Source organism: Conger conger, chromosome 1 (genome assembly GCF_963514075.1).
Source record: "Conger conger chromosome 1, fConCon1.1, whole genome shotgun sequence".
NCBI lineage: Eukaryota > Metazoa > Chordata > Actinopteri > Anguilliformes > Congridae > Conger > Conger conger.
Window position 1 is genome coordinate 81,689,670 of NC_083760.1, and position 23,426 is coordinate 81,713,095.

General features: G+C 41.7%; 3 protein-coding genes across 7 annotated transcripts; 1 reads left to right on the forward strand and 2 right to left on the reverse strand.

The window, feature by feature from the left end:
• Positions 1-746: 746 nt before the first annotated feature.
• Positions 747-4,459, reverse strand: LOC133126338 (zinc finger protein 30-like). 3 transcript variants are annotated; one of them, XM_061238494.1, is made up of 5 exons: positions 4,351-4,424; positions 3,282-3,484; positions 3,068-3,201; positions 2,769-2,834; positions 747-2,467 (listed from the first exon to the last, which is right to left on the reverse strand). In XM_061238494.1, the coding sequence occupies exons 3-5, from the start codon at positions 3,068-3,070 to the stop codon at positions 902-904; spliced, it is 1,635 nt and encodes a 544-aa protein (XP_061094478.1). In that variant the 5' UTR covers positions 3,071-3,201; positions 3,282-3,484; positions 4,351-4,424; the 3' UTR covers positions 747-901. The 3 variants fall into 3 exon arrangements, with proteins under 3 accessions (XP_061094478.1, XP_061094469.1, XP_061094459.1); XM_061238485.1 differs by having other exon boundaries at positions 3,068-3,484; positions 4,408-4,459; XM_061238475.1 differs by having other exon boundaries at positions 3,068-3,484.
• A 194-nt stretch (positions 4,460-4,653) lies between these two features.
• smg9 (SMG9 nonsense mediated mRNA decay factor) lies at positions 4,654-17,983 on the forward strand. Of its 3 annotated transcripts, none has more exons than XM_061238636.1 (14): positions 4,654-4,789; positions 4,972-5,119; positions 8,244-8,318; positions 8,872-9,100; positions 9,819-9,916; positions 10,270-10,382; positions 11,356-11,467; positions 12,917-13,012; positions 14,623-14,708; positions 15,166-15,272; positions 15,451-15,558; positions 16,305-16,430; positions 16,614-16,758; positions 17,306-17,983. In XM_061238636.1, exons 2-14 carry the CDS (start codon positions 4,976-4,978, stop codon positions 17,382-17,384), a joined length of 1,518 nt encoding a protein of 505 aa, XP_061094620.1. In that variant the 5' UTR covers positions 4,654-4,789; positions 4,972-4,975; the 3' UTR covers positions 17,385-17,983. The 3 variants fall into 3 exon arrangements, with proteins under 3 accessions (XP_061094620.1, XP_061094611.1, XP_061094602.1); XM_061238627.1 differs by having other exon boundaries at positions 4,683-4,902; XM_061238618.1 differs by having other exon boundaries at positions 4,683-5,119.
• On the reverse strand, positions 17,730-22,959 carry LOC133126511 (interferon-inducible GTPase 5-like). The gene is made up of 3 exons (XM_061238804.1): positions 22,752-22,959; positions 19,802-20,367; positions 17,730-19,558 (listed from the first exon to the last, which is right to left on the reverse strand). The coding sequence occupies exons 2-3, from the start codon at positions 20,361-20,363 to the stop codon at positions 18,942-18,944; spliced, it is 1,179 nt and encodes a 392-aa protein (XP_061094788.1). The 5' UTR covers positions 20,364-20,367; positions 22,752-22,959; the 3' UTR covers positions 17,730-18,941.
• Between the last annotated feature and the right edge of the window lie 467 nt (positions 22,960-23,426).

Below are 23,426 nucleotides of genomic sequence, written 5' to 3' on the forward strand. Positions count from 1 at the left end.
TTCTTTGCAAACTCTAGAGACTAGTGTGCGTGAAAATCCCTGGAGATCAGCAGTTTTTGAGATACTCAATCCACCCTGTCAGCCACCAACAATCATTCCACGGTCAAAGTCACTTAGATCACATTATGATGTGGTCATTAACTGAAGCTCCTGACCCGTATCTACATGATTGTGTGCATGCTTGTTAATGCAAATATTGAATCATCTCTGAGCACACAACGCATAAAACCTCTAAGTGGATAGGCTCCAGCAGCAGAAGCCTTTTGTCAAAAAAAAGTCTAATAAATACCTAATAAAGTGCTCACTGAGTGTATATTTATCCACTACAGGTACCACTAATTAATTACAAACCCTACAAACAAGTTTATCAATGTTTTTGCAAATTTAAAAACCATATAGATCATCTGAAAATTCGCTTGGAAAGACAGGAGGATCAATGATATTTCATGATATTTCTGCTGGAAAAAAATAAAATCTGAATCACAATGGAAATGCAATCCATTGTCCCATTCACTGCCTTTTCCCCATCCTATAATGTTGGTGTATACATTCAACCAGTAATATATATATACATAATTTAGCAATTAGTAATGTTTGAAAGTTTTCATCAAAACAAATTAATAAAATAAAAAACATTCATTGCTGTTATTTTAAGACGCTTAATAATTATTTGAAATGTATGATCACATAATTTTAACATTTCTGAAATAAGTCACATTTTATATGTAAAAGAAAATCCAAATGAGTTTTTAGAGCATCAAATATGAGCTGGTTTACACATATCCATTTTGTGCTCCTGTCCACCATGGAAGTATACCCAAAACCTTGCAATCCATAAATTCACAGCAGTGCTTTGGCCACATTTGATTTGGTATGGTCTGAACTGGATGCTTCAGTGCAGTCATGGCTTATTCTTGAGCAGGTGCCAGACAAAGTTTCCAACCCTTGTAAACGTTAATCCACAAATGCACTTCAACAGCGGCCCATTGCCACGGTGCCTCTGCCAGTGACTGACCAGCTTGGCACTTTTCCTAAATGACACTCCACAAAGGCAGCAGATGTAGCTGCCGGATTGGACATGTCCCAACTCGTGATGAAAAAGGTCGAGGCGGTAACCGAATGATCGGCCACAGTGGCACACGTGCTTGGAAGACGGCAGTTTCCTATGTCTCTTCCGCCGATGTACAGCAAGTGAGTGTGGCCAGGTGAAACGTCCACCGCAGTCCAAACAGCGACGTGCTTTGAGGGAAAACTGCAGTTGACTGGCAGGTTGTACACATAGTTTATTCAAGGCTGTAAGAGGTGAATGCAGTAGTTCAAAATGGCCTTGGGCATTGGGTGGCACAGCTTTGCCAGTATGACTTTCACATGTTTCAACTTTCTCACATGTCCCCGTTGTTTCTTTGTTTTGTTGGCAGAGATACACTTTCTTGACAAAACCCATTGTGGTGGCATCTGAGGTTTTGGTTTCGTGGCATGGATGAAACATGCAGATTTTTAGACATGTTTCAGATCTTGATTCCAAGGCTGGGAAGTTGGAGGTTTCTCCATTCTGTGAATTTTGGGCTAGGGACTCCACTGGGAAGCTGAACTTTGGGCAGGTTTTTCTCATGGAAACTTCCTGCCATTCTTCTGGAAATTTAGTGGAAGAGTCATCAGAAGAGTTCAATTCAGGTGAGCCTTGGGCGGAGAATTGAGGCATCTCTGTCTTTCCTGAGATTTCATTCATAAGGACTTCCCGGGATCGAAAAAGTGGGGACTGGGTGAGAACCGAAAGACTTCCCTGCAGAATGGTTGTCACAGGCTGGTTGGAAGTCCTTGCTTCTGATGATTCCTTGCGACGAAGAAGCGCCCTCTCCTGAGCCTTATGCCAGCTGGACAAGTGGACCTGGGCGTGCATAGCTAGCCAAAATTGACTTTCAAACTTTCTGCCACATTCTTTGCACTCAAATAACTTTGTGGTCCCAAGCAGGAGCTCTTGGTTTACCACAGAGGAAGTAATGGAGGCTTTGCTCTCTGGGAATAATTTACCATGGATCTTCAAGTGCTGGTTCAGTTTCCAGTGGTTGGGAAGCTGCAGGCCACAGGAGCGGCACTTCAGGGGACGGGTGTGATGCACCCTCAAGTGAGAGACCAAGTTCAGGTGAGAGGGAAAGGTCATGCCACAGAAGTTGCATCCGTGAGCAGCCATTTCAAATCTCATGTTCCCTGGAGGATTCCCAATAACCCGTCTTTTTTCTCCTGTCAAGTCGTGTGCTAATAGGGTTCCACTGGCTGCAGCATCTGTTTTACTTATGCCATTATCCACTGAGGTATGCTGCTGACTGCCACTCTGACTCACAGTAACACTGTGATGGAGCGTGTAGCCACTGTTCTCCTCAGTCTCAACAATATTACGTGCTATAGGGAATGTTCCAGAGTCCTGAGTATCTTGCTGGCCTTCAGTGTAAACTGAATGAAGCCCCTTCTAAGAAAAGAGAAAAGCTACCAATTATTTATTAAGAAAATTTGGATTGTGCAATCTGAAATGCATCTCATTACACTGCCTGTGCTGTGTTTCAACAATTGATTTTACTGCTGTAAAACTAGTACTTACATAGTAAATCTATATTTCATGTGCAAAAAAGCAATTCAGCACATCTTGTTAATATGAATTTTAACATGGTAAAGATATGCATGCAACAGATGGTTATGCTGATGTTCTACATATGTCTAAAGGTGGAATAACAACTGTGCATAGACAATGTATGAATAAGACAAGCACTTACTGAACAAGAGTTTAGTGTTGCTTCAACAGGGTCCTCATCTGAGGACTCTGGAATTGTGACTGGTACCTGATTCAGAACACAAAAAAGCGAATATTGTATGATGGCTGTATTTAACAATGAACAAAAAAAAGATTATCACTAAATTGCATTATAATTACTTTAATTCACATAAGATGTATGTAACTGTAAACTAACCAAGCAATACATTATAAATTCTTGCACAGAATCATTTCTTTAGTATATCAATATAATCAGTGGCCCAAAATAACATTCAGTTCATGACCACTTAAAATTCTTACCATTTCAAAGAGCTCTCCATCACTGTCATAGAACAGGGAGGGCACGGCATTTTTCTTAAGCTTCTTTGGCCTTGAATGGTCTTCATTCTTTAGTGTTTGGGTATGATTGCCGATGCCTGTTCTCTTGTACTGATCTGGTGTGAAATGAAGCGAGCACAGTTTGGGCACAGCAGGTAAGGGAGAGACGCCCACCATGCCCACCCATAACTTGTACCTGCTGGAGCCCCCCCGGGGGAAGGAGTGCAGAAGAGCAGGGCTTGAAGTACTTAAGGGGATTAAGCCGATGTTGGGGCAATTTTTTGCACAGCATACCACCATCTTCTTCTGTCCTGACATTGGCACAGTTAAAGTAACACCAGCAACAGATCATGCAAACTTATTTTCTGGGTTCCTGTTGTTTAACGCCTCTGGTGCCATCTGGAACAAAATAAATAAAACTGATATCATTCCAGTACATCACAATAAAAGTACCTGTGATTACCACTAGGGGACATTAATTTCCAACTGAGTTGGGGGGCGTGGAGACAGAGCTTCCGAGTTCAACCCTGTGCCTCTCAGTTAGCAAAAAACTGCATGACATCTAAAGCAGGATTGCAAACATGAGAATAAATGTATTGAAATAAAGGTATATTGTTTTCCTATTTGTTTGAGGATAACATGTAGATTAGTATCGGTGTTACGACATACAGTCTTGCTTCTTCCTTTTTCACTGTTATTTTGGCGCATGCGCCATATCATAAAAATCTCACTCCAGCCAGTTCATCAAAGTTGGCAAACCTGATCAAATGATTTACGGTATATTAATTAATGGTTAGGGGAAAAACTCAGATAACGTAATTTCGTTTGCAAACGTGAAAGTAGTCAAAGCATCCTTTGGTTGTTAAGAGTTCATTATTTTACAAAGAAAATTTAACTAAATTTAAAGTGAACTATGTCTACAATTGATCGATTCAAAATTATCTTTGCAAGTAAGACTTAAGTTATAGCATACTGAACTGCACATTGCTGAATATAGATAATTATATAAACTCGGAACAGATCAGATCAGACCTTTGAACAGTTAGCGAACTCCCTGAGAAGAAAACAGATTACTGTCTATTTTTATTGGACTAAATAACGTATAAGCAGGAAATTAATAGTCGCCTCTGACAGGTTAACGACGTTATCTCTCGTTGTAAGAACGTTACAGTCACTGTTACCTGCACATTGGATATTAACTAGGCCATATAGCCTAATGTAAGTTAAGACTGACATAATCTTTAGCAAGCCTCAACAGAATTTACCTTTATTTTGCTTCAAAAGTTCGTCAGGTTGTGCTTTCATTATTTCAGTGAACTTACTGTCAATTTCTCTTCACGGAAGAGAGGTCCCTCCCCTTTCTCTGAACCTGTCATTCTCCTCGAGGTAGTTTTGGCAAAGTTGTGGCAGCACGCAGTAATATAATTACCGTACATTGTGTGTGTGTTTACCCATTACAACATGATTTAAATGTACTGTTCAGCTTGAAAACGTGTAAATGCTGCAGTCGGTTTTTGCAAGGCGAGTAGCTAAATCAGCGCTACCTAGAGACAACTCTACCTGGAACTAATATCTTGTACATTTGTTCCCCATACGTCAATTGTAGTGATGCTCCACGGTAATTTACTGGAAGGCAGATACTCGATACTGAACAGTGTGGATCAGTGTGGAGAGGTGGCGCAGTGACTGCTGCGAGGCATCCAGGTTAGATACAAGTCAACGAAACCGCGCAGTTTGCGCACGTCGACGCTCTCAACAAATCCACTGTTTAGTTGTCGCTAGCTGCCTCCTGCACTAGCAATTTGACGAATTTAAAGGTAGGGTAGGTTTATTTAGTAATAAGTAGCCGTAATGAACATTTTGTAAAATAAACATTTGTGTTTAAGCAAAATGTCTGAGTCGGGGCATAGCCAGCCCGGAATGTACGGACAGGGACGGAGGAGAAGACGACGCCGAGAACGGGAGCCTGGTCCGCCTGGACAGAACCTATCCGGTCCGGGCCGTGAGCGAGAATATAACCCCCGGGAGCGCAGGGTAAGCAGAGTTTGCTGATGTGCGACACATAAGTAACATCGCTGTCGGAACTGTTATTGCCAGCTAAGAATTGAAGACCAAGATTAACTCTTGACAACATTACTGAAACATAGGCCAAACAATAGGCATACCGAAACTGTTTGGCACATGATTCAGAAGAAATCGAACACTGATGTATGTTCGGGATCATTGCCTTGCTCTAGGATGAAGCACCATCCAATCAGTTTTGAGACATTTGATTGAACTTGCTGATGAGATGCTTCTGTACATTTCAGAATTAATCTTGTGCAGCTATCAATGAAGGCATGTGCGTCAGCATATATGGCAGTCATACATGCTAAACACCCCTTTCTTTAATTCTTGGGGAGTTCCTGCCAGCCTCCACACTTTGCTTTTCCATAACTCTGATCCAATGAAATGTTAGTGTCATCCAGTCATCCAGTACCTTTTTTCCTTGTGGTTGCAGCATGTGGTTTGCACTTGTTTGCTGCAAGCGGTAGCCCTTGTTGATCTGATTATGAAGTGTTCTGTGGAGAGTAGACGCTGAAACACCCACACACACACCTTCATCAAGAATCAAGACTGAAAGCTTTGTTTTACTGGTACTAAGAAAGCAATTGAATACACCTGAATAATCATAAGGGCGGCACAGATGGTGCAGTGGGTAGCACCTCACAGCAAGAAGGTCCTGGGTTCGAACCCCGGTCGGCCGGGGCCTGTCTGTGTGGAGTTTGCATGTTCTCCCCGTGTTCGCGTGGGTTTCCTCCCACAGTCCAAAGACATGCAGGTTAGGCTGATTGGAGAGTCTAAATTGCCCATGGGTATGAGTGTGTGAGTGAATGTGTGTGTGTGTGCCCTGCAATAGACTGGAGACCTGTCCAGGGTGTATTCTTGCCTTTCGCCCAATGTATGCTGGGATAGGCTCCAGCCCCCCTGCGACCCTGTTCAGTATAAGCGGGTTAAGATGATGGATGGATGGATGGATGGATGAATAATCAGATGCTGTCCAATTAGATTTTGTGCCCTATGTATAAAAAGGGATTCAGTTCCTACATGGATCACCCAATATTGATGTAAACACCCTCTAATTAAAGGTGACGTCTATATTTTGGCCTGATATTCATTGTTTCATTTCAAATCCAATGTGCTCGTACAGAGCCAAAAGAACAGCAATTGAACCACTGTCCAAATATTACGGACTGCACTGTATGTACAGCCACCGCGCACTTTATTAGCCTTCTTATTCATGCGATTATCTAATCAGCCAATTGTGTGGCAGCAGCGCAATCATGTAGATATGGGTCAGGAGCTTCAATTAATGTTCACATCAACCATCAGAATGGGGAAAAATGTGATCTAACTGACTGACCGTGGAATGATTGTTGGTCACTAATAGGGTGGTTTGAGTATGTCAGAAATAGCTGATTTTCGCCCACACTAGTCTCTAAGGTTTGCATCTACGCCTGGTTAATGTGAGACATCAGAGGAGAAGGGCCAGACTGGAAAAAAGCTGACAGGAAGGTGACAGTAATGCAAATAGCATCTCTGAACACACCACACATCATAACTCTCTGGATAGGCTACTGCAGTAGAAGTCTAAACCTAATAAAGTCAAGCATGGGCTCCAAAGATCTCGCAAAAGAAGTCCGTGACAAAGTTGTGGAAAGGTACACATCAGGTGAGGGATATAAGAAGATTTCTAAGGCTTTGAAGATACCTTGGAGAACTGTTAAGACCATAATTAAGAAATGGAAAGTGCATGGCACCACTCAGTCTGCCAAAATCAGGGCGTCCGTCTAAACTGGATGACCGGGAGAGAAGACAACTGGTCAGAGAGGCTACCAAGAATCCAATGGCAACATTGAAAGAGCTCCAGGATTTGGCATGAATGCCAAACACTATGTTTGGCGAAAACCCAACACCGCTCATCACCAAAAAAACACCATCCTGACTTTGAAGCATGGTGGTGGCAGCATAATGTTATGGGGATGTTTCTCATCTAAAGGGACTGGGGAACTTGTCAACATTGAAGGGAGGATGGATGGGGCCAAATACAGGGATATTCTGGAGAAGAACCTGAAGAAGTCTGCAAGGAGACTGAGAATGGGTCCAAAATTCATATTCCAGCACAACAATGACCCAAAGCACAAGGCCAAAGCTACCACTGAGTTGCTAGTAAAGAACAAGGTGGATGTGCTGGAATGGCCAAGCCAAAGCCCTGACCTAAATCCAATTGAAAACTTGTGGAATGACTTGAAGGTTGCTGTCCATCAGCGCAAACCAACAAACCTCTCCTAGGTTGAACAGTTTTGCAAAGAGTGGGTGAAGATCTCCAAGTCCAGGTGCGCCAACCTTGTGCAGAGCTACCAAAGAAGACTGGTAGCTGTAATTGCTGCCAAAGGCGCTTCCATCAACTATTGACTCAGGGGGGGTTTATACTTAAAAAATTACGAAATTTCAGTTTTGTCCAGTAAATGCACTTTTTTTCAAATTAAAATAATTTCACTGCATTCATATGGTATGTTGTGTTCTTTTGGTCATGGAAAAACAAGTTCCATTTGAATCCATTCAATTTACATTCTGTGACACAACAAGACATAAAAAATATTGAAGGGGGTGTATTCATTTTCTATCTGCTGTGTGTATATATATATCATTTATTTTTTATTTGTTATTTTTATTAAATACAAAAATGTCTGTAACATATTACTGTAAGCAGTTGACTACTTTTTACACAAAAACTTGATCAAGGCTGTCTGAGGAGCCAACCAAAGTCTGCAGAAGAACTGTGGCAAGTTCTCCAACATGCTTGGAACAACTGCTGACTGTCTTAGCCAATGCTGTCCTGCAGTTCTATATCTCAAACTCAAGTGATGCAGTTTTACTGCCGAAGGGTGGTCACAAAAAATATTGATTTGATTCAGTTTTCAACTATTCTGCCAAATTACTAAAATGTAATGTAAAATGTATAGGATGATTATTTAGGACCTTTCATTTAATTATTTTTGAAAGAATCGTATCTGTACAGAATGTTATACAGACGCCTAAGCGTTTTGCACAGTACTGTACTCGACTCGCCGACCTTTAAAGAAATCTAATGTAACTTATACATCTGTTTTTGCAGGATGGCAGCGAAGAACCACCTGGCCCTGTCCTTCAAAAGACCCCTATCATACTGGCAAAACCCCCTGGAGAAAGGGTAGGGAAGACATCACTTGCAATTAATTTAAACTAATTTTAAAACATTCTGCTGAAATTATTAATACACTCGTTGGCTAGAAGCAAATCATAACATTCATCCACCAGCTGGTGGCACATGTGAAACAATGTCCAAAAATAAATCTGTTTTTTTTGGTAGTGGCAAACTGTGACTGCCTGGAAGTTATGGGTTTTGCTGTTATCAGTATTAGCCAGTTTGGTGACAAAATACTTATTTATGGAATGCATCTGGTGATTTGGGCGACATTGGCTCTGGCAGTAAGAGCAGTCGTATGGCAGGCGGAGGGTTGCCGGTTCGATCGCGCCCTGGGTGTTTCAAAGTCTCCCTGAGCAGGACACCTAACCCCCAAATGCTCCTGACGAGCTGGTTGGTTCCTTGCATTGCAGCCAATCGCCGTTGGTGTGTGAGTTTGTGTGTGAGTTTGTGTATGAATGGGTGAATGAGAAGCATCAATTGTACAGCGATGGATAAATGCGCTATATAAATGCCAACCATTTACCATTTAACTTACTGTAAAGTGTCTTGCTTGCAGACTAAGCCCAGTCAAAGTGCCCCCATAAGCACGCCCCTGGAAAAGCCTATCATGCTCATTAAAACCAGGGAGGAAGGAGGGAAACCAGGGACCCCCCCTGATGTAACCCTTCCTGCCCCTGGCCCGGGGGCTGCTAAGTTGGAGAGGGAGGGGCAGCGTCCCACCCAGCCTGTGTACCAAATCCAGAACAGGGGAATGGGCTCGACTGCGTCCAGCAGCGCTATGGACCGTGAGTTCCCATCAACGCATACCACATTAACCGCTGTTTTCAGAGCCCACTGAAATCAGAAAGAAATGTGTGCATTTCCCATGTTTTTCACACGCAGCCAAATGCCACCAATGTTCAGGCCTACTGAAGACCAATCAGTACTGTACGTGGAGTATGTGTGAAAATGACCCAAGTTGTAAAAATGACAATGAAGTTGTGGAATTCCTTTGCATATGAATTAGACTTAATAGGCTCTGTCATAGTTAAACACTGGTAGTTGTAGTAGTTGTACAACATTTGGAATCTGGGCGGTGATGACCAGGTGTGCATGAGTTCTCCTTCAAACTTCAGACAGTTTGAGCTGTGGAACCAGAAGGAAAAGTATACGATGTGATGGCAACGGGTATGTTTAATTTTGACACTGGGACATAAAAGATTGTAAGTTGTAGCTCCTCTTCATTTTATGTTCTAACCCCATAGGGGAGTGATTTGAATACTCCCAAATCTTCCTCAGGCCTGTTTTTCCTACTGACAAACTGTTTAGATGGGGGTTTATGTCCCAGTGTATTGCAGTCTTGGCAGTAAGGACCTATACAGAAAGTGTGGTAATTTGTGTGATGGTATTCCATCCGAGCTGCTGCATGGATCTAAATGATATTTTACTCACTGTTTTTACATCCGATATCCTCTTCACCGTTATTCTTCCAAGTAAGTGACACTTTGTTTTTTTTTTTTGCAGCTGTGATTGGCCAGACAAAGCTCCTCCCACCTGAGAAAATGAAGCACAGCATTAAGCTGGTGGATGAGCAAATGAACTGGTGTGACAGTGCTATGGAGGTGGGTTGAACTGACTGACGAGGCAGCCTGTGCTTAAGTAGTAGCAGTAATGCTTGCCTTTGCTTGCATTGTCTGGCATCCACAGTGACTGCCATCTATGGACAGATAAATTAGTTTAACATTCATTGAAGTCTCATGAGTCCATGTCATTTTAGGTTCTGTAGCATAAATGATAGAAGCATCCAATAGAATTACAATAAAAATTTCAGCTTCTGATCATGTATTAATTGATATTTCTTCTAATATCATATGACTGACGTTCTGCACACTTTGCCTTTATGCACATGCTTCCGTGCTTGCTGGACGTGACGTCACGGGGACTCACAGAGCTATTTTTCTCTTGTGACTGGTAGTATCTGCGGGACCAGACAGACATGCTGGTAGTGGGAGTTATTGGCTTACAGGGAACGGGCAAGTCCACTGTCCTGTCACTGCTGTCAGCTAACACGCCAGAAGAGGACCAGAGGTACATCGCCTTTAAGCATGATCCTGGGTGCAGGAGAGAGGGGTGGATGTGTTTTTTTTGTGGAGCGCAGAGAAGATAAGCCTTGTGTTAGACTTCGTCTTTTCTACCTCTTCAGTACTTTAGTCCCACAAGCATGACTGTACTGGTCTAGAATGCAATGGTTGATAAATTTATGTTGCTAGCCTGCATTAAGGTGGAGGTGGTGGTTAATATTTGCACAAAGAAAGTGACTAGGGGGATACTGTATGCATAAAGGTTGATGATTGAGAAGAATGTGAGGAAGAGTGCGAAGCTCTGGCCACTAGTAACTTTAAATTCATGTAAAAGCTTTGTGGAGGCTTAAATATTATAATGAGAAGGGAGATTTATAAAGCAACGTATAAAAGTGCATTTCTCATGCTAAGCAAATTCCACAAGAGCTAGAGGTACACAAAGTTGCAATCATCTAAGTGGCACCAACAGGGTGTATGCCTCTAGACCAGGGGTCAGCAACCATGGTTCTGGAGAGCCAAAGGGTGTGCTTGGTGAAGATGAGGCCAGTTAACTGTGTATTCCACTGCTGTCATTAATCAAATGCTGAGTAACAACGAAAGCTAGCACACCCTTAGGCTCTCCAGGGCCAGGGTCGCTGACCCCTGCTCTAGATCTGCAAGACAAAGGGAGAGAAGGGTTTGTTTTGTCATTAAACAAGAGTGACAGCTATGAGTGGTATTTATATCCTCTGAATTATTTTCTTTACCTTTTTCACTGCCAAAATAAACACATGTATAAGCTGGACTCATTTAGCAAATTATTTTCTGGGAAGTCTCAATGTGTAACCAAATGCCATGTGGTAAGTTGTGGTAAGATCTATGTCCTGAGGTCAAACGCAGTGCTTTGGCCAATTTTTGCCAGTATGCATCGTATACTATACTGTATCATGCAGGCCTGGATTGAACCTGAATTAACCTTTTATCTCGCCTGTGTTGTGTAGGGCTTATGTGTTTATGGCACAGAGTCAGGAGATCAAGGAGAGGGGAGGTAACCAGAGCAGTGGAATTGACTTCTACATCACCCAGGAGAGAGTTATCTTTTTGGACACACAGGTAGGATTGAACGCTGCCATTGTACAGTGCTTTGCTCATCCTAAACCTGCGTGTGTGCAGTCTTCCTACTACTCATGAGCTTTATGTATGCGCCACGGTGGTAGGAGCATTTACTGTGGGGTGAAATGCACATTCTTCATAAGCTCTTGCAAATGCTCTAGCTCCAAGTGGGTCAGTCGAGGAGACACCCGACGCTTGGGTTTGTGCTTCTGCTGTTTTCATGGTACAAGTTGATGTATAGTTTCAGTGCTGTGCCTCTTTGACATTTTTTCTCTGACAGAGGGAGAGGGACAGGGCCCGGGTTCGTAGGCAGTAATAACCAGGGGCTAGCCATTTGTCGGATGTAAAATTTCAAAATGTAGAATTCTGGTTGTGATAACTCAGTAAATTAAAGGAGCACTCTCACACTTTTTTCAATTGAGATTATTTGAATTAAATGCTTAAATTATGTGTAGGCATTTTTTTAAATTGCCATCAGTGTAGCAGTAGCAGCCATTTCCTAAATATGGTACAACTTCTTCTGCAGCAATAGGAGGATTTATTGGAAGAGGTATCCACAACCAAGATTTTGATACAGCTTGTTAGCTAGATATTTACTCTACTCGTCACTTAGTTTCCCTCCAGGACCCCTTGGTTGTGGATGTGTCTTCCAATTAATCCTTCTATTGCTGCAGAAGAAGTTGGTAAGTACTGCAGGATCTAGCAAGGGTTCAAAGTTATTTTTGACAATGATGCAAACTTCTTGTCTGTGTTCCTCTGCTGTCTCTCTCTCTCGTTCACGCAATTCTTCCTTTGTAAATTCCGGTTAAAAACAAGATAGATTTTTCTTCATCAAAATCGAAAAGCTCGTCCTCTAACTCGGCGAAGTCAGAGCTGTCCGTCATATCGCTCAGGCTAGCCAAGGTGATATCTGTACGCGAACGTTACCATATTTTTGTTGAAGTGTCTGACGTGTTTGGGGGAAAATGCAATACTTACAGACAACTTGGATGGGTGGCCGCCCATAAACCAGTGTGGAGTTTGAGCCTTCTGGATAACACAGGCTGGAGATTCAAGCCAAACACGTTTGCCCTTATAAGTTTTGACGCATATTTAGGAAACGGCTATTTAAAAAAAATGCCTACACGCATAGTTTAAGCATTTAATCCAAATAACCTCAACTGAAGCGTTATAGTGCTTCTTTACTACATCTGAGAATGCTGCCAACCGTTAACTAACACTTATTGTACATCTAAAATCACAGCTAAGACATTAACACTGTGAAGATTGCGGTTTTGAATCGGTCTATGTTGGAACTGAAATTGGAACCTCTAAGTATGCTTTTTGAAAATGAAGTCAACATTTATCCATGTATTCCTATCAATAAACACTGGTTAGGAGATTCCTTGTTATGACATGCTAGTTTTCCTGAGATATGGTACTAATGAGGAATATTCTTTTACCCTCAAGCCCATCTTGAGTCCCTCCATTTTGGATCATCTCATCAATAATGACCGCAAACTGCCACCAGAATACAATCTCCCCCATACGTATGTGGAAATGCAGGTCAGTATTGGGCCACTAGGGTGCACTGCAGACATTGGATTTAGTATGCGATGTTTGGGGAAATTGGGACTTGGAACTGTACTTTCTCCTGCTTAGTCTATTCAACTGTATGTTGCTCTGGATAAGATGCACTTAAATTGAAATGAAATTAAAAGTTTCTAATTATCACAATTTACTATAAAGAGCAGTAGCAGTATCAAATCAATATTTGTTGTGACCTCCCTTCATCTTTAGAATTGCAAAAAAATATAAGTTGCATTACATAGGCATTTGGCAGACACTCTTATCCCAAGCAACGTAATTTGAAGTAAAATAAATTGGCTGGCAGATTGTTCCAAACGTATCGGGCCACAGGTCTTCTGTAGACTCACTTTTAGCTCTCCAGGTAATCCCAGACAGCCGCAATCAGGTTTTTATCAGAAATGTTTTTATCAGAAATTATTTTACTCTCTTTAATGATATATGAAACATCTCTGTAACATTTAATTTCCCCCCCCCCCCCTTTTTTTTTTTTTTACTGGAATGGAATTGGAAAGTACAATAAAGAAAGAAACCCCTCTCTCTCTTCTTTGTCTGGAGTGAATCCATGCACTCTAGCCCAGATATTTCTTGGCAGTTGTTCCCAGGGGCAGATTGGCCATTGCAACAGTTTTGTCTGTGGTCATTTTTTAACTAATTTGAAATGCTTTGGCCACTGTTAAAATTACAGTAGTCATGGAGGACTGTTTTTTGTGTCATAAGTACGTTTTTTTTTTTTTTACCCATTTGTCAATCACCAATTTCATAAAAATGTTGGTGTTTTATTTACATTATTATTATTCACGAAACTCTAGTTAGCTTGGCTAGTTATTCAATGTGTCTGTCCCTACACAACTACATACATTTCACGTCAGCGTTACTCTTATATCTAGACATGCCCACTCTATGATGCCTGAGCAGTCTCAACAGTATAATCAGTATTTGTAACATACTGATATTAAAAGAAGAAAGAAAATATGTTAATATTTTGGTACAATGATACACTGCTGTTGGTGTACTTTTTACGTGCGAAATGACATGTGAAACAAGTCTCCAGCAACCGATACCAGCAGTCGGCAGTATAAGCACTTTATTTGCTTAAAAAAAAGAAAAATTGAAAATGGAAAATTATGAGTTTGAACATTATTGCCAAGACATAAATAGTGTGGAACTATAGCTTCTAATGTCTTCGAAAAATGTAGGATTAAATTAATGAACAGGCTACTGGTATAATGGTTGGCCTAGAGAAGATTGGCCCTAATTGTCCACCTCTGTAGGTCTGTAGCATCTGTGGTATACTGGGGGCGTAGTGGTTAAGGTAAATGCAGTGTAGTGGTTAAGGTAAATGTAGCGTAGTAGTTAAGGTAAATGTCTGGGACAAGCAAGGTCGGTGGTTCGAATCCCGGTGTAGCCGCAATAAGATCCGCACCGCTGTTGGGCCCTTGAGCAAGGCCCTTAACCCTGCATTGCTCCAGAGGCTGCTAATCAGCTGTACGTCGCTCTGGAGAAGAGCGTCTGCCAGATGCCAATAATGTAAATACTGCTTTCGGTTTGCCTGCTGACATTTTCTCCATTTTCATATTTTGCTCCAGTCCCTGCAAATGGCTGCCTTTCTCTTCACTGTGTGCCATGTGGTGATTGTGGTTCAAGATTGGTTCACAGACATCAACCTCTACAGGTATTTTCCTGTCCAAATGATGATATTCAGAAAAGATTAAAATGAAAAAATATTCCTGTATAAAGATTGTTTTAGTATGTAATAGATAGTGCAGCTTATGTAGTCCAATTATACATACACAGATACTGTTTGTGTCCCAGAGTTCTCTTGACTGCATCTGGGTATAGTAGTGTCTGCCTGGTGTACTATTTCCATTCAAGAAAGAGGTCTGTTGAAATAAAGCACCGCTGGGTGCCATTCCAGTCATTGTGAAGCACACTCTGGAAATGTGTGTACATTTCTGTATACGAGCAGAAGGTAGCTCCTATAAGGTGTACTGTTAAGTATACGTACACCTTATTCCCTCAGGTTTCTGCTAAATCACGAACGATGAAGTGCTAACCGTACTGAACGTAGCCAAGTAAAAAATGAACGTGTACGAGGTCTTGAGTGGTCATTACAGTCCATTCCACACCAGGTTCCTCCAGACCGCCGAGATGCTGAAGCCATCCACCCCATCTGCCAGTCATGACAGCTCTAGCTCATCTGGCTCTGAAGAGGGATCCGAGTACTACCCTCATATCGGTGAGCTCTGTGACTTTCCAGCGATGGGCCACAGGCAGGTGCATGCAGACAGACGGGCATATTGCAGTCATTTTTGTGGAACCGTTTTTTTGGAATTGTTTAAAAGAATTGTCCCGACTTTTAATTTTAATTATTAATTTTATTATTATTTAAATTTTTAATTTTTTTTCCTATCTAGTGTTCCTGCAGAACAAGGCGAGGAGGGATGATTTCTGTCCTCGGAACCTGAGGAAGATGCACACGGCCGTGGACAAGCTGATGGCACACTCTCACCTTAAGTACAAAGGTGTGCGTGCCGCACCAACACAAAGCAATCGGAAATAATGGTCATCAGGAAAACTCCGTGAAAATAAAGTGTGATGGTGAAACTGGCCATCAAGCTAGCAGAGCGTAAATCACCCAAAAATGATATTTAATTTAAAAGGAAACAAATGAGACTACTTGATGGCTTATCCTGTTATGGCCCTGTTCTTGTGCATGGATAGGTCCCACAGTCTGCTTTCAGGGTGACACTGAAGTAACACTAGCGTTCTCCTGGGAAGGGAGGACTTCAGTCGGCCGATGTCGGTCGACAGTGTGCTTGCAGCTAAGGGTCCTTGCATATCTATCTGTTGTGTAGTGACGTATCCTGACGTGACGCATTTTCATTGCTGTAGACTCAGAGTACATTCCTGGCCAAGAATGTACAAACACGAAGCTGGTACTGAGAGCAAGAGCACATCATGAGTTAATATTTATACATGTACGTACATTAGTGTCCATATTAGTATAAAGCACAGATTTATTTGTGTTGGGCCTTGCAGAATCCGTTGAGTGTGTATGCTTAAATAAGCATACACATTAAATAATACATTAAACAATGGTGAACTAGTTGCATTGTTGAAACATTGCTGAGATTATTACATTATATTTTCCGGCAGCACATGCATGCACACATTTACAAAGCCATTACCCTGAAGAAGGGCTGTACTGAGCTCGGATTCTGATGTAATCAGTGGGGAATTTACAGTGTTTGACTCCCTCCCCTCCCAGGCACACTGTCCATGCTGGACTCTAACACCTTCCCTGGCCTTGGGCGAGACTACCTGGAGACCGAGGTCAACCTGTTCCTGCTGCCACAGCTGGAGAATGAGGGGGAGGACGCTTTGACACGGGGAGGTCTGAGAACCATCCACGTCTCACAGAAACACCATTGTCATAGCATTGTCAACATGTTAGCAGTGATTGCAAATGTAAATCAATCCTCACAGCACAATTAAGAGTTGAATGTGATATGCAAAGTACCTCTGCTGAAGCTTTCTACCCCACCCAAGTGTCTAACGTATTTCTGTGGTGTGCTAGGGCCTGGCTCTGCCCCCCTGTTCTCCCTGCTTCCTGGTTACAGGGGACACCCCAGCTTCTCCTCGTTGGCTTCCAAGTTGCGCAGCCAGGTCCTGTCCCTGTCTCGCTGCCAGCTCTCCCACACCATCCTCACTGAGAAGAACTGGTGAGTGTACCCGCATACCGGGGGCGACATACGCGTAAACGGGTAAAAAGCCACACAAAAATCCTGTGTGTGAAATAAAATGATTAATTAAAAAGTATACAGTACTCTCCAGAAGTATGCTGAATGTAGAGGAAAATGCATTGGTTTGGCAATATACTTAAGGCTGTTTCTGTAAAATGATAAAATATATAACCATGTAAGTACCTTGTAATAAACAGATTTCATGATACTTTCAGAGGGCGCTGTGTGAGTTAATATCAAGCCTTATTGCGATCCTCTGTCTTGGTTTTAGACAGCTGGGTGACCTGCTGGGAAGCTGAATTGTTATGGGACGTACAGAATGTTTTATTGTTTAAATTCAGTTCCATTTAAACCTTAAGAGTCTGGAAATCCCTAGTTCCCTTGAGAAGCAGCTCAGAAAATTTGATTAATAATAAAAAAGAAATAAGTCATACTGCCATTGAACTTGAACTTGAATTTCCTGACTTGATCAAATTTAAGACAGAATTGACCCCTGCCTGTTGTTGTATGTTTGGGATCGGGTCAGGTTTCACTACGCGGCTCGGATCTGGGATGGGGTGAAGAAATCCTCGGCTCTCTCGGAGTACAGCCGGCTGCTTTCCTAACGTCCACCGTGGATCGCCATGGAAATGGGACACCCTGAACTGCTGGAATGACCCAGAGACATGTTTGGCTCAGTGGAGGAAAAATCCACACCCATGATCACCTGATCCAAGCCATCCTGGATGTTATTGAAGATACATGTGAAATCTGATATCTTGCCATGTTCTCACCTGGCGCGATTTGTGGGACTGCTTCTGCAGCTTTTGCTCAGTTTGGGCAGATAAATGGTTCTTATCTACAGCCCATACTGTAGAAGGCCAGAAGTGAAACGCATCCCTTTTAACAGAAAAAAGGTTGAGCTCACTCGAGTGCCATCAATTTGTAATAAATGAAAATGTACACTGGTGTTTGTTTTTGTGAAGATTTATTCTGGAACATTGAATATTCAGACACATGTAAATGCATAGATACTGAACACATTGGCTACAGACTGGTAGTTGTTGTTACTGTACCTTCACATGTGACATAAATTTGTTTTATTTAAAAGATAAAATAGCCCCAACCCTGTATGTGCTATACCAATCCCGAAAGAACCGAACATGGATAGTTTCCTGAGGTGTAGATGGGTTTACTTCTGTACAATAAACCAAACCAAACAAAAGTATTTGTCCATGGTGTCAATAAATTCTCTTCATAGACCGGTTAACATGCCCACATAAAAATCCAAGGTGACAGTCGTAGATTGTAATAAATGTGTATGCTGTTCACATTATAAAAAAAAGCTTAGCTATGTTCTTTTTGTTTGTTTTTTTCAATATAAGCAATACTAAATATTTTAATTCCATAAGAACATCATGAAGATCCGAGGCACCAGGTGACCACTACTTTATCTAATATTCGTGAGCCAAAAATGAAAAGGTCCGGAGTAGTTTTGAGATGCTGAGCTTCAAACATTCCAAAGTCAATGCACTCCAAGCAGATACAACTTAAATTCCATTATATTAACATACTTTAACCGTATTTTGGTGTAAAACTTCACGTATTAGTGCCGTATAACAAATTTATGACAATGGAATATATCGAAAACCATTTTCTATAGCACAATGCGATCAAATGATTTGCACTTAAATAGGTACAATAAACAGCTTGCATAGCAAAACGAAAGTAGCAAAAAAATACCATCCTAGCAAACAAGTTATTACGCAAGTAATTACACACTGTTGAGAACTGAACAACAACAACCAATCAATTAGATATTACAGGGAGGTAGGGAGAGGTGCATCTTGAAGAGGTACGCTTCAAGAAGTCTACGCTTGAAGGTGGTCAGAGTCTGCCGTTCTGACATCTACGGGGAGGTCGTTCCACCACCGTGGAGCCAGAATAGACAATAGTCGTGACCCCGGAGGTAGAAGTGCGGAGAGGAGGAGGCGCCAGGCATCCTGTGGTGGCCTGCATGTAGTGTCTGATGATCTTTGGAGGTAAGCTGCTTGGAAGGCTAGCACCAATGTTTTGAATTTGATGCGAGCCATGACAGGCAGCCAGTGGAGGGAAGTGAGCGTGGGCGGGAGACCCAAGGCACGAGTACAGAAAGGCACTTGAACTGGTATGAAGTTGACTCTTCACATTCCTGTCTGCAATGCTCTCGTCAGGAGGTTATTGGCGTCGTCCGCCAGCTCGTTCAAGCAGCTTGTCAGCAAGCTTTGGGTGATGGCGTACGGGATCCCCCCGGCCGCCATTGGACCGAACTCCGGGATTATGCTGGCCCAGTACCTCATCATCCCTGCCCCAGTGGCTTCATGCAGCAACTTGATGACCACGTCAGCCGATATGTCCTGGTGGAGGGGGGATGTGAGGACCGCCTTCAGCTCCTCCAGTGGCACGTCCATTTTGTCCGAGAGGCTTTTCAGGAATTCATCATCCAGGCCAAAAGCCTGGTAATATCTGGTGAGCTCTTTGACCAGAATGCCTACATCCACCACCACAGACAGACCTGGAATGGGTATGGCTGCCACGGTGCCTGACAGCAGGGACACCTTCCATATGTTGGCCTGCAGGGCCTCCTTGTTCCTCCGGGTGATTTCCTGGGTATCGGGCAGCGACAGAAGGAGGACACGCCGCTTGAGCTTGGGCAGCTCTTTCTCCATCATCTCCTCCAGCTTTGGGAAGTCGTAGAGCTGCAGGTCAAAGCTGGAGATAAGGAAGACCGTGGGAGATTCCACCCCGTGTTTCTGGAGGCCTTAAAGAAACAAAATGATAAAAACAGATGACAGATTTGGAAAGCTAGGGAGTAATGTGGCATTGTTGATTAAAACAAAGTACAGGGATTTTTTTAATACTGCTAATACGTACTATATAACTGTATTAAGTCATGGATATTTCTTGTAATTTGTCAGGTCCTGTTAATTGTGTATAGTGCAGCTTTCATATGGTGTTGGTTTCTGTGAAATAAAAAAATACTTTCAACAACTTCGACCCCTACCTTTGATGCAGTCTTGCCGAATTTGACTGAGGGTTTTGTCCTTATCAAAGCCCTTCTTCCTTTTCTCTGCATCAATGCTGTTGTCAATCTTTGAGCGAACAAAGTAGAACCTCTTCTTCATGCTCTGGATCTCTGAGACCAGGTTCACACAGCTGATTTTGAAACGTTCAGTGATGATGATGATGAAGAAATCATAGTGTTGGAATTTTACTCTTTCAAGGTACTCGTCTCCTTTGAAGTTGAGCGTCCCAAGCCCAGGAAGGTCCCACACTTTGACGTTGGGATATTTAGGGTGAGGGTACACAGTTGGCTCCATCGTTGTCTCAACCAGGCCGGTTTCAGCTGCGCCATCTTCGCCATCCACCAGACCCAAGAATGCATTGAGGAAGGTGGACTTGCCAGAGCCAGACTCTCCAGTGATGGCAATATTTAGTTCCACACGGTCAATCTGATCAAAGTGGTCCAGGATCTTAGCCACGGCTGAAGTCAAGGTCTCATCTTCCAGTGCCTCTCTGATCTGCCTCACCTCATTCTCATTGAGAAGTAAATAATCCTCATCCATCACCCTGAATAGGAAAATAAACAAATAGCATAATAAAGAGGCATATATGCATTATTTAGCATGATTTTATTTATTTATTTTATTATACTTGTAAAAGGGGTCTAAATCGAAAGATTATATTTAACCATTGTGTTGTCTTAACATTCTGTATACTCCCCTTGTCCTAAGGGTCAAAAATGACCAGCCTGCACTAAACCCCTAAACTAAAGAAGCTTAATTGAATTTTAAAACCCAAATCTATTTTGCATGAAGAAACAACCTGTCACTCAAAGCAAACTTTGTCATGAAATTTCAAGTTGAAAAAAGATCATTTAGGGCAGAGGTGGCAAAAAGGGCCGTATCTGTTTCTGGTTTTCATTCCAACCGCTGGCCTTAATTACTTAATTGCCTCTAACATTTACACCATATGACATTTTAGCGACATGTCTTGATGAGTGCTTTACTGACAGCCAGACACTGTTTTCGTGCTCCTGTATGATATGATTTTACTGTGATCTAATCTCAGTGAACTAGTGTTGGAGTATACGGCCAATTAGCTCATTTAGCCAGAGTAATTGGTTGAAACAAAAACCTGCATACACACCGGCCCTCCAGGACTGGAATTGCCCACCCCTGATTTAGGGTGTTTTCTCTGCTCTTAAACATAGAGGCGGGTTATTTGGGACCCTAAAGACAACAGAAGGTTTAAAAAAATAAGTTTTATATAATCAAATAGGCCCTACTCCTTATCTTTGTTGTACTGTCAGCAGTTGAAAATGTACTTCCCTCCAGGGTCTTTCAGCACACTTATCCCTGGTTATGAGTATGCACTTTGTTGTACATCACTCTGAATAAGAGTGCCGGCCAAATGCCATTAATGTAATGTAATGTCATATGTAATAGCCTATATGCTGAAATAAAAGTAACATGGAAACACTACTCTGGGACCTCTTCATAAAGGGACCATTTCATTTTGACGAAGTTGAATTAGTGTTATAATGTTATTTGGTTGACGCTTACCAAACATATTTATTTCATATTTATATCATGTCTTATGCCAAAGATAGATGCTTTTATACCAAACACATTTATTTATTATGACTGAATTAATTCATAATATAACTATATCATATCATTTTAGCGACACACCTTTATGAAAGATGCTAACAGAACCTAATTTTGTGCTTGGCATACCTGACTTGACTTAATGAAAAAGTTATAAAACACCCATAGGGTATCATATTGAAATATTAGTGAATCAACCAATTAGCCAAATGTACCCCTGTTCTAAACCTCCCTCACATTGAACTTTACTCAGAGCGAAGTAGTGACCACAAAGTTTATACAAGCACGCAATGCCATGATCAAAGGGAATTTTAGGAAAAATAAATCTGGAAAATACAAAAATGTTATTCATGGGAGAGTTGCAAGGCAGAAACCACTGTTAACCAAAATAAACATCAATGCTTGTCTCACATTTGCAAAAAAGGACCTGGATGATTAAGCCAGGATGATTATGACCTCAAGCCTTTGAGAGGTCCCATTATGTTTGGCATAAGGCAAATCACAGTAAGAACATCATACCAGTCAAATGTGGTGGTAGTGTGATGGTGAGGGGATGCAACAGACTCCAAATGCTATTTCCACATCTAGAATTACCTCTACACATTTTGCTAGCTTTCTGGTGCATGAGCTAATGATACAATGGCCCACAGCTAGCCAAGAAAGAACTGAGCTGCCAATTGTCCAATTAAGTTTAGTCCCGTAAAATGGGGTGAATAAAAGCAAATAAAAAGTGTAAAGGGCAGTCGTTCCTACATGGTTCATATGGATGCAAACGCCTTCAAATGAAATCTGACACTTTTTCGTTTTCATTGTTGAATTTTAAATACAGTTTGCCAGATTACAGAGCCACTGATATTCGGCCACTGTCTAAATACGTACAGACTGCGCTGTATGCATATTGTAATAATACTGTTAAAAATGAACTTACATTACACTGACATTGTACGAATGTTGCCCTCTGGTAAGTACAGGCAATTGTAGTTAGGCCTAGTCCTACGTAAGGCTCTAACCAAACATGTATTTAGTTAAACAACAGGCTATTTTCCCATGTTACGTAGAAACCCGGGTCCTGATTTACCCTGGTCCACAGGAACGTATCCCTTAGCCTACTACTGTATTCCTCATTATAAATAGGCTACCGAAATGACTTGTATGTGGAAGTCGCTGAATGACCGTGACTTCATCTTTGTGTGACATTCGTTAAGTTAAAGCAATTAAATGAGCATTATAGGATAGGCTGGGTGGGAAATACGCTCGGCTATTTATTTTACACGAATTCAGTTTAAATTTAATGACTGCGGAGAGGCGGTCATTTCCATTTTTGTAATTTTTTTATAAACTTACCAAGTGCAGCTCTTATGCCGATTCAATTTCAGCTGATGTTTCGGGGTCTTAAGTTAAAGCGCAGACCATGGGTGGCGACTGGTGAGGCGCAGTGTTTGCTTAGCAGAGCAAGTAGGCTGATATCAGTTTCGATTTACTGGAAAGATTTGTTTTGTAAACGCATGGCGAAAGTGAAAATATGCATACACACTGCCAGAGAGACCAGTTGTGTTCATTAATCGAAGTGTTAAACCCCTTAAGTTTCAACGGCCCTTTTTCAATTTATTCAATCAGGATGCAATTTTCAAACACTATGGTAACAGGAAAGACCGTTCGAAAGCGTTAATGGTAATAGGTAATCAGCTCCGTGAAGTTGGCAAATGTTGCTGGCCACAACTGGAGACTTCCGGTTCGCATTTATCAAAATAAAAGTTCAGTGAATACAATTATTTATGAACTGAATTTTCTCATTTTTCTTTTTAAAATTAATACAGTTGGATATAATTTTGATGTATTTGCAGAGAATATAAAACTGTGCACTCATTTAACGTGTGGCAAAACATGCATTGTTATACACTATCAGTTCACAACCAGCTGATTTGCAAAGCTAATTACTAAAAAACTATACATTGTTACCAATTAAAAGGGGGTATATGTTTAAGCCATAGACCCATATCTTTAATGTTGTACACTCTT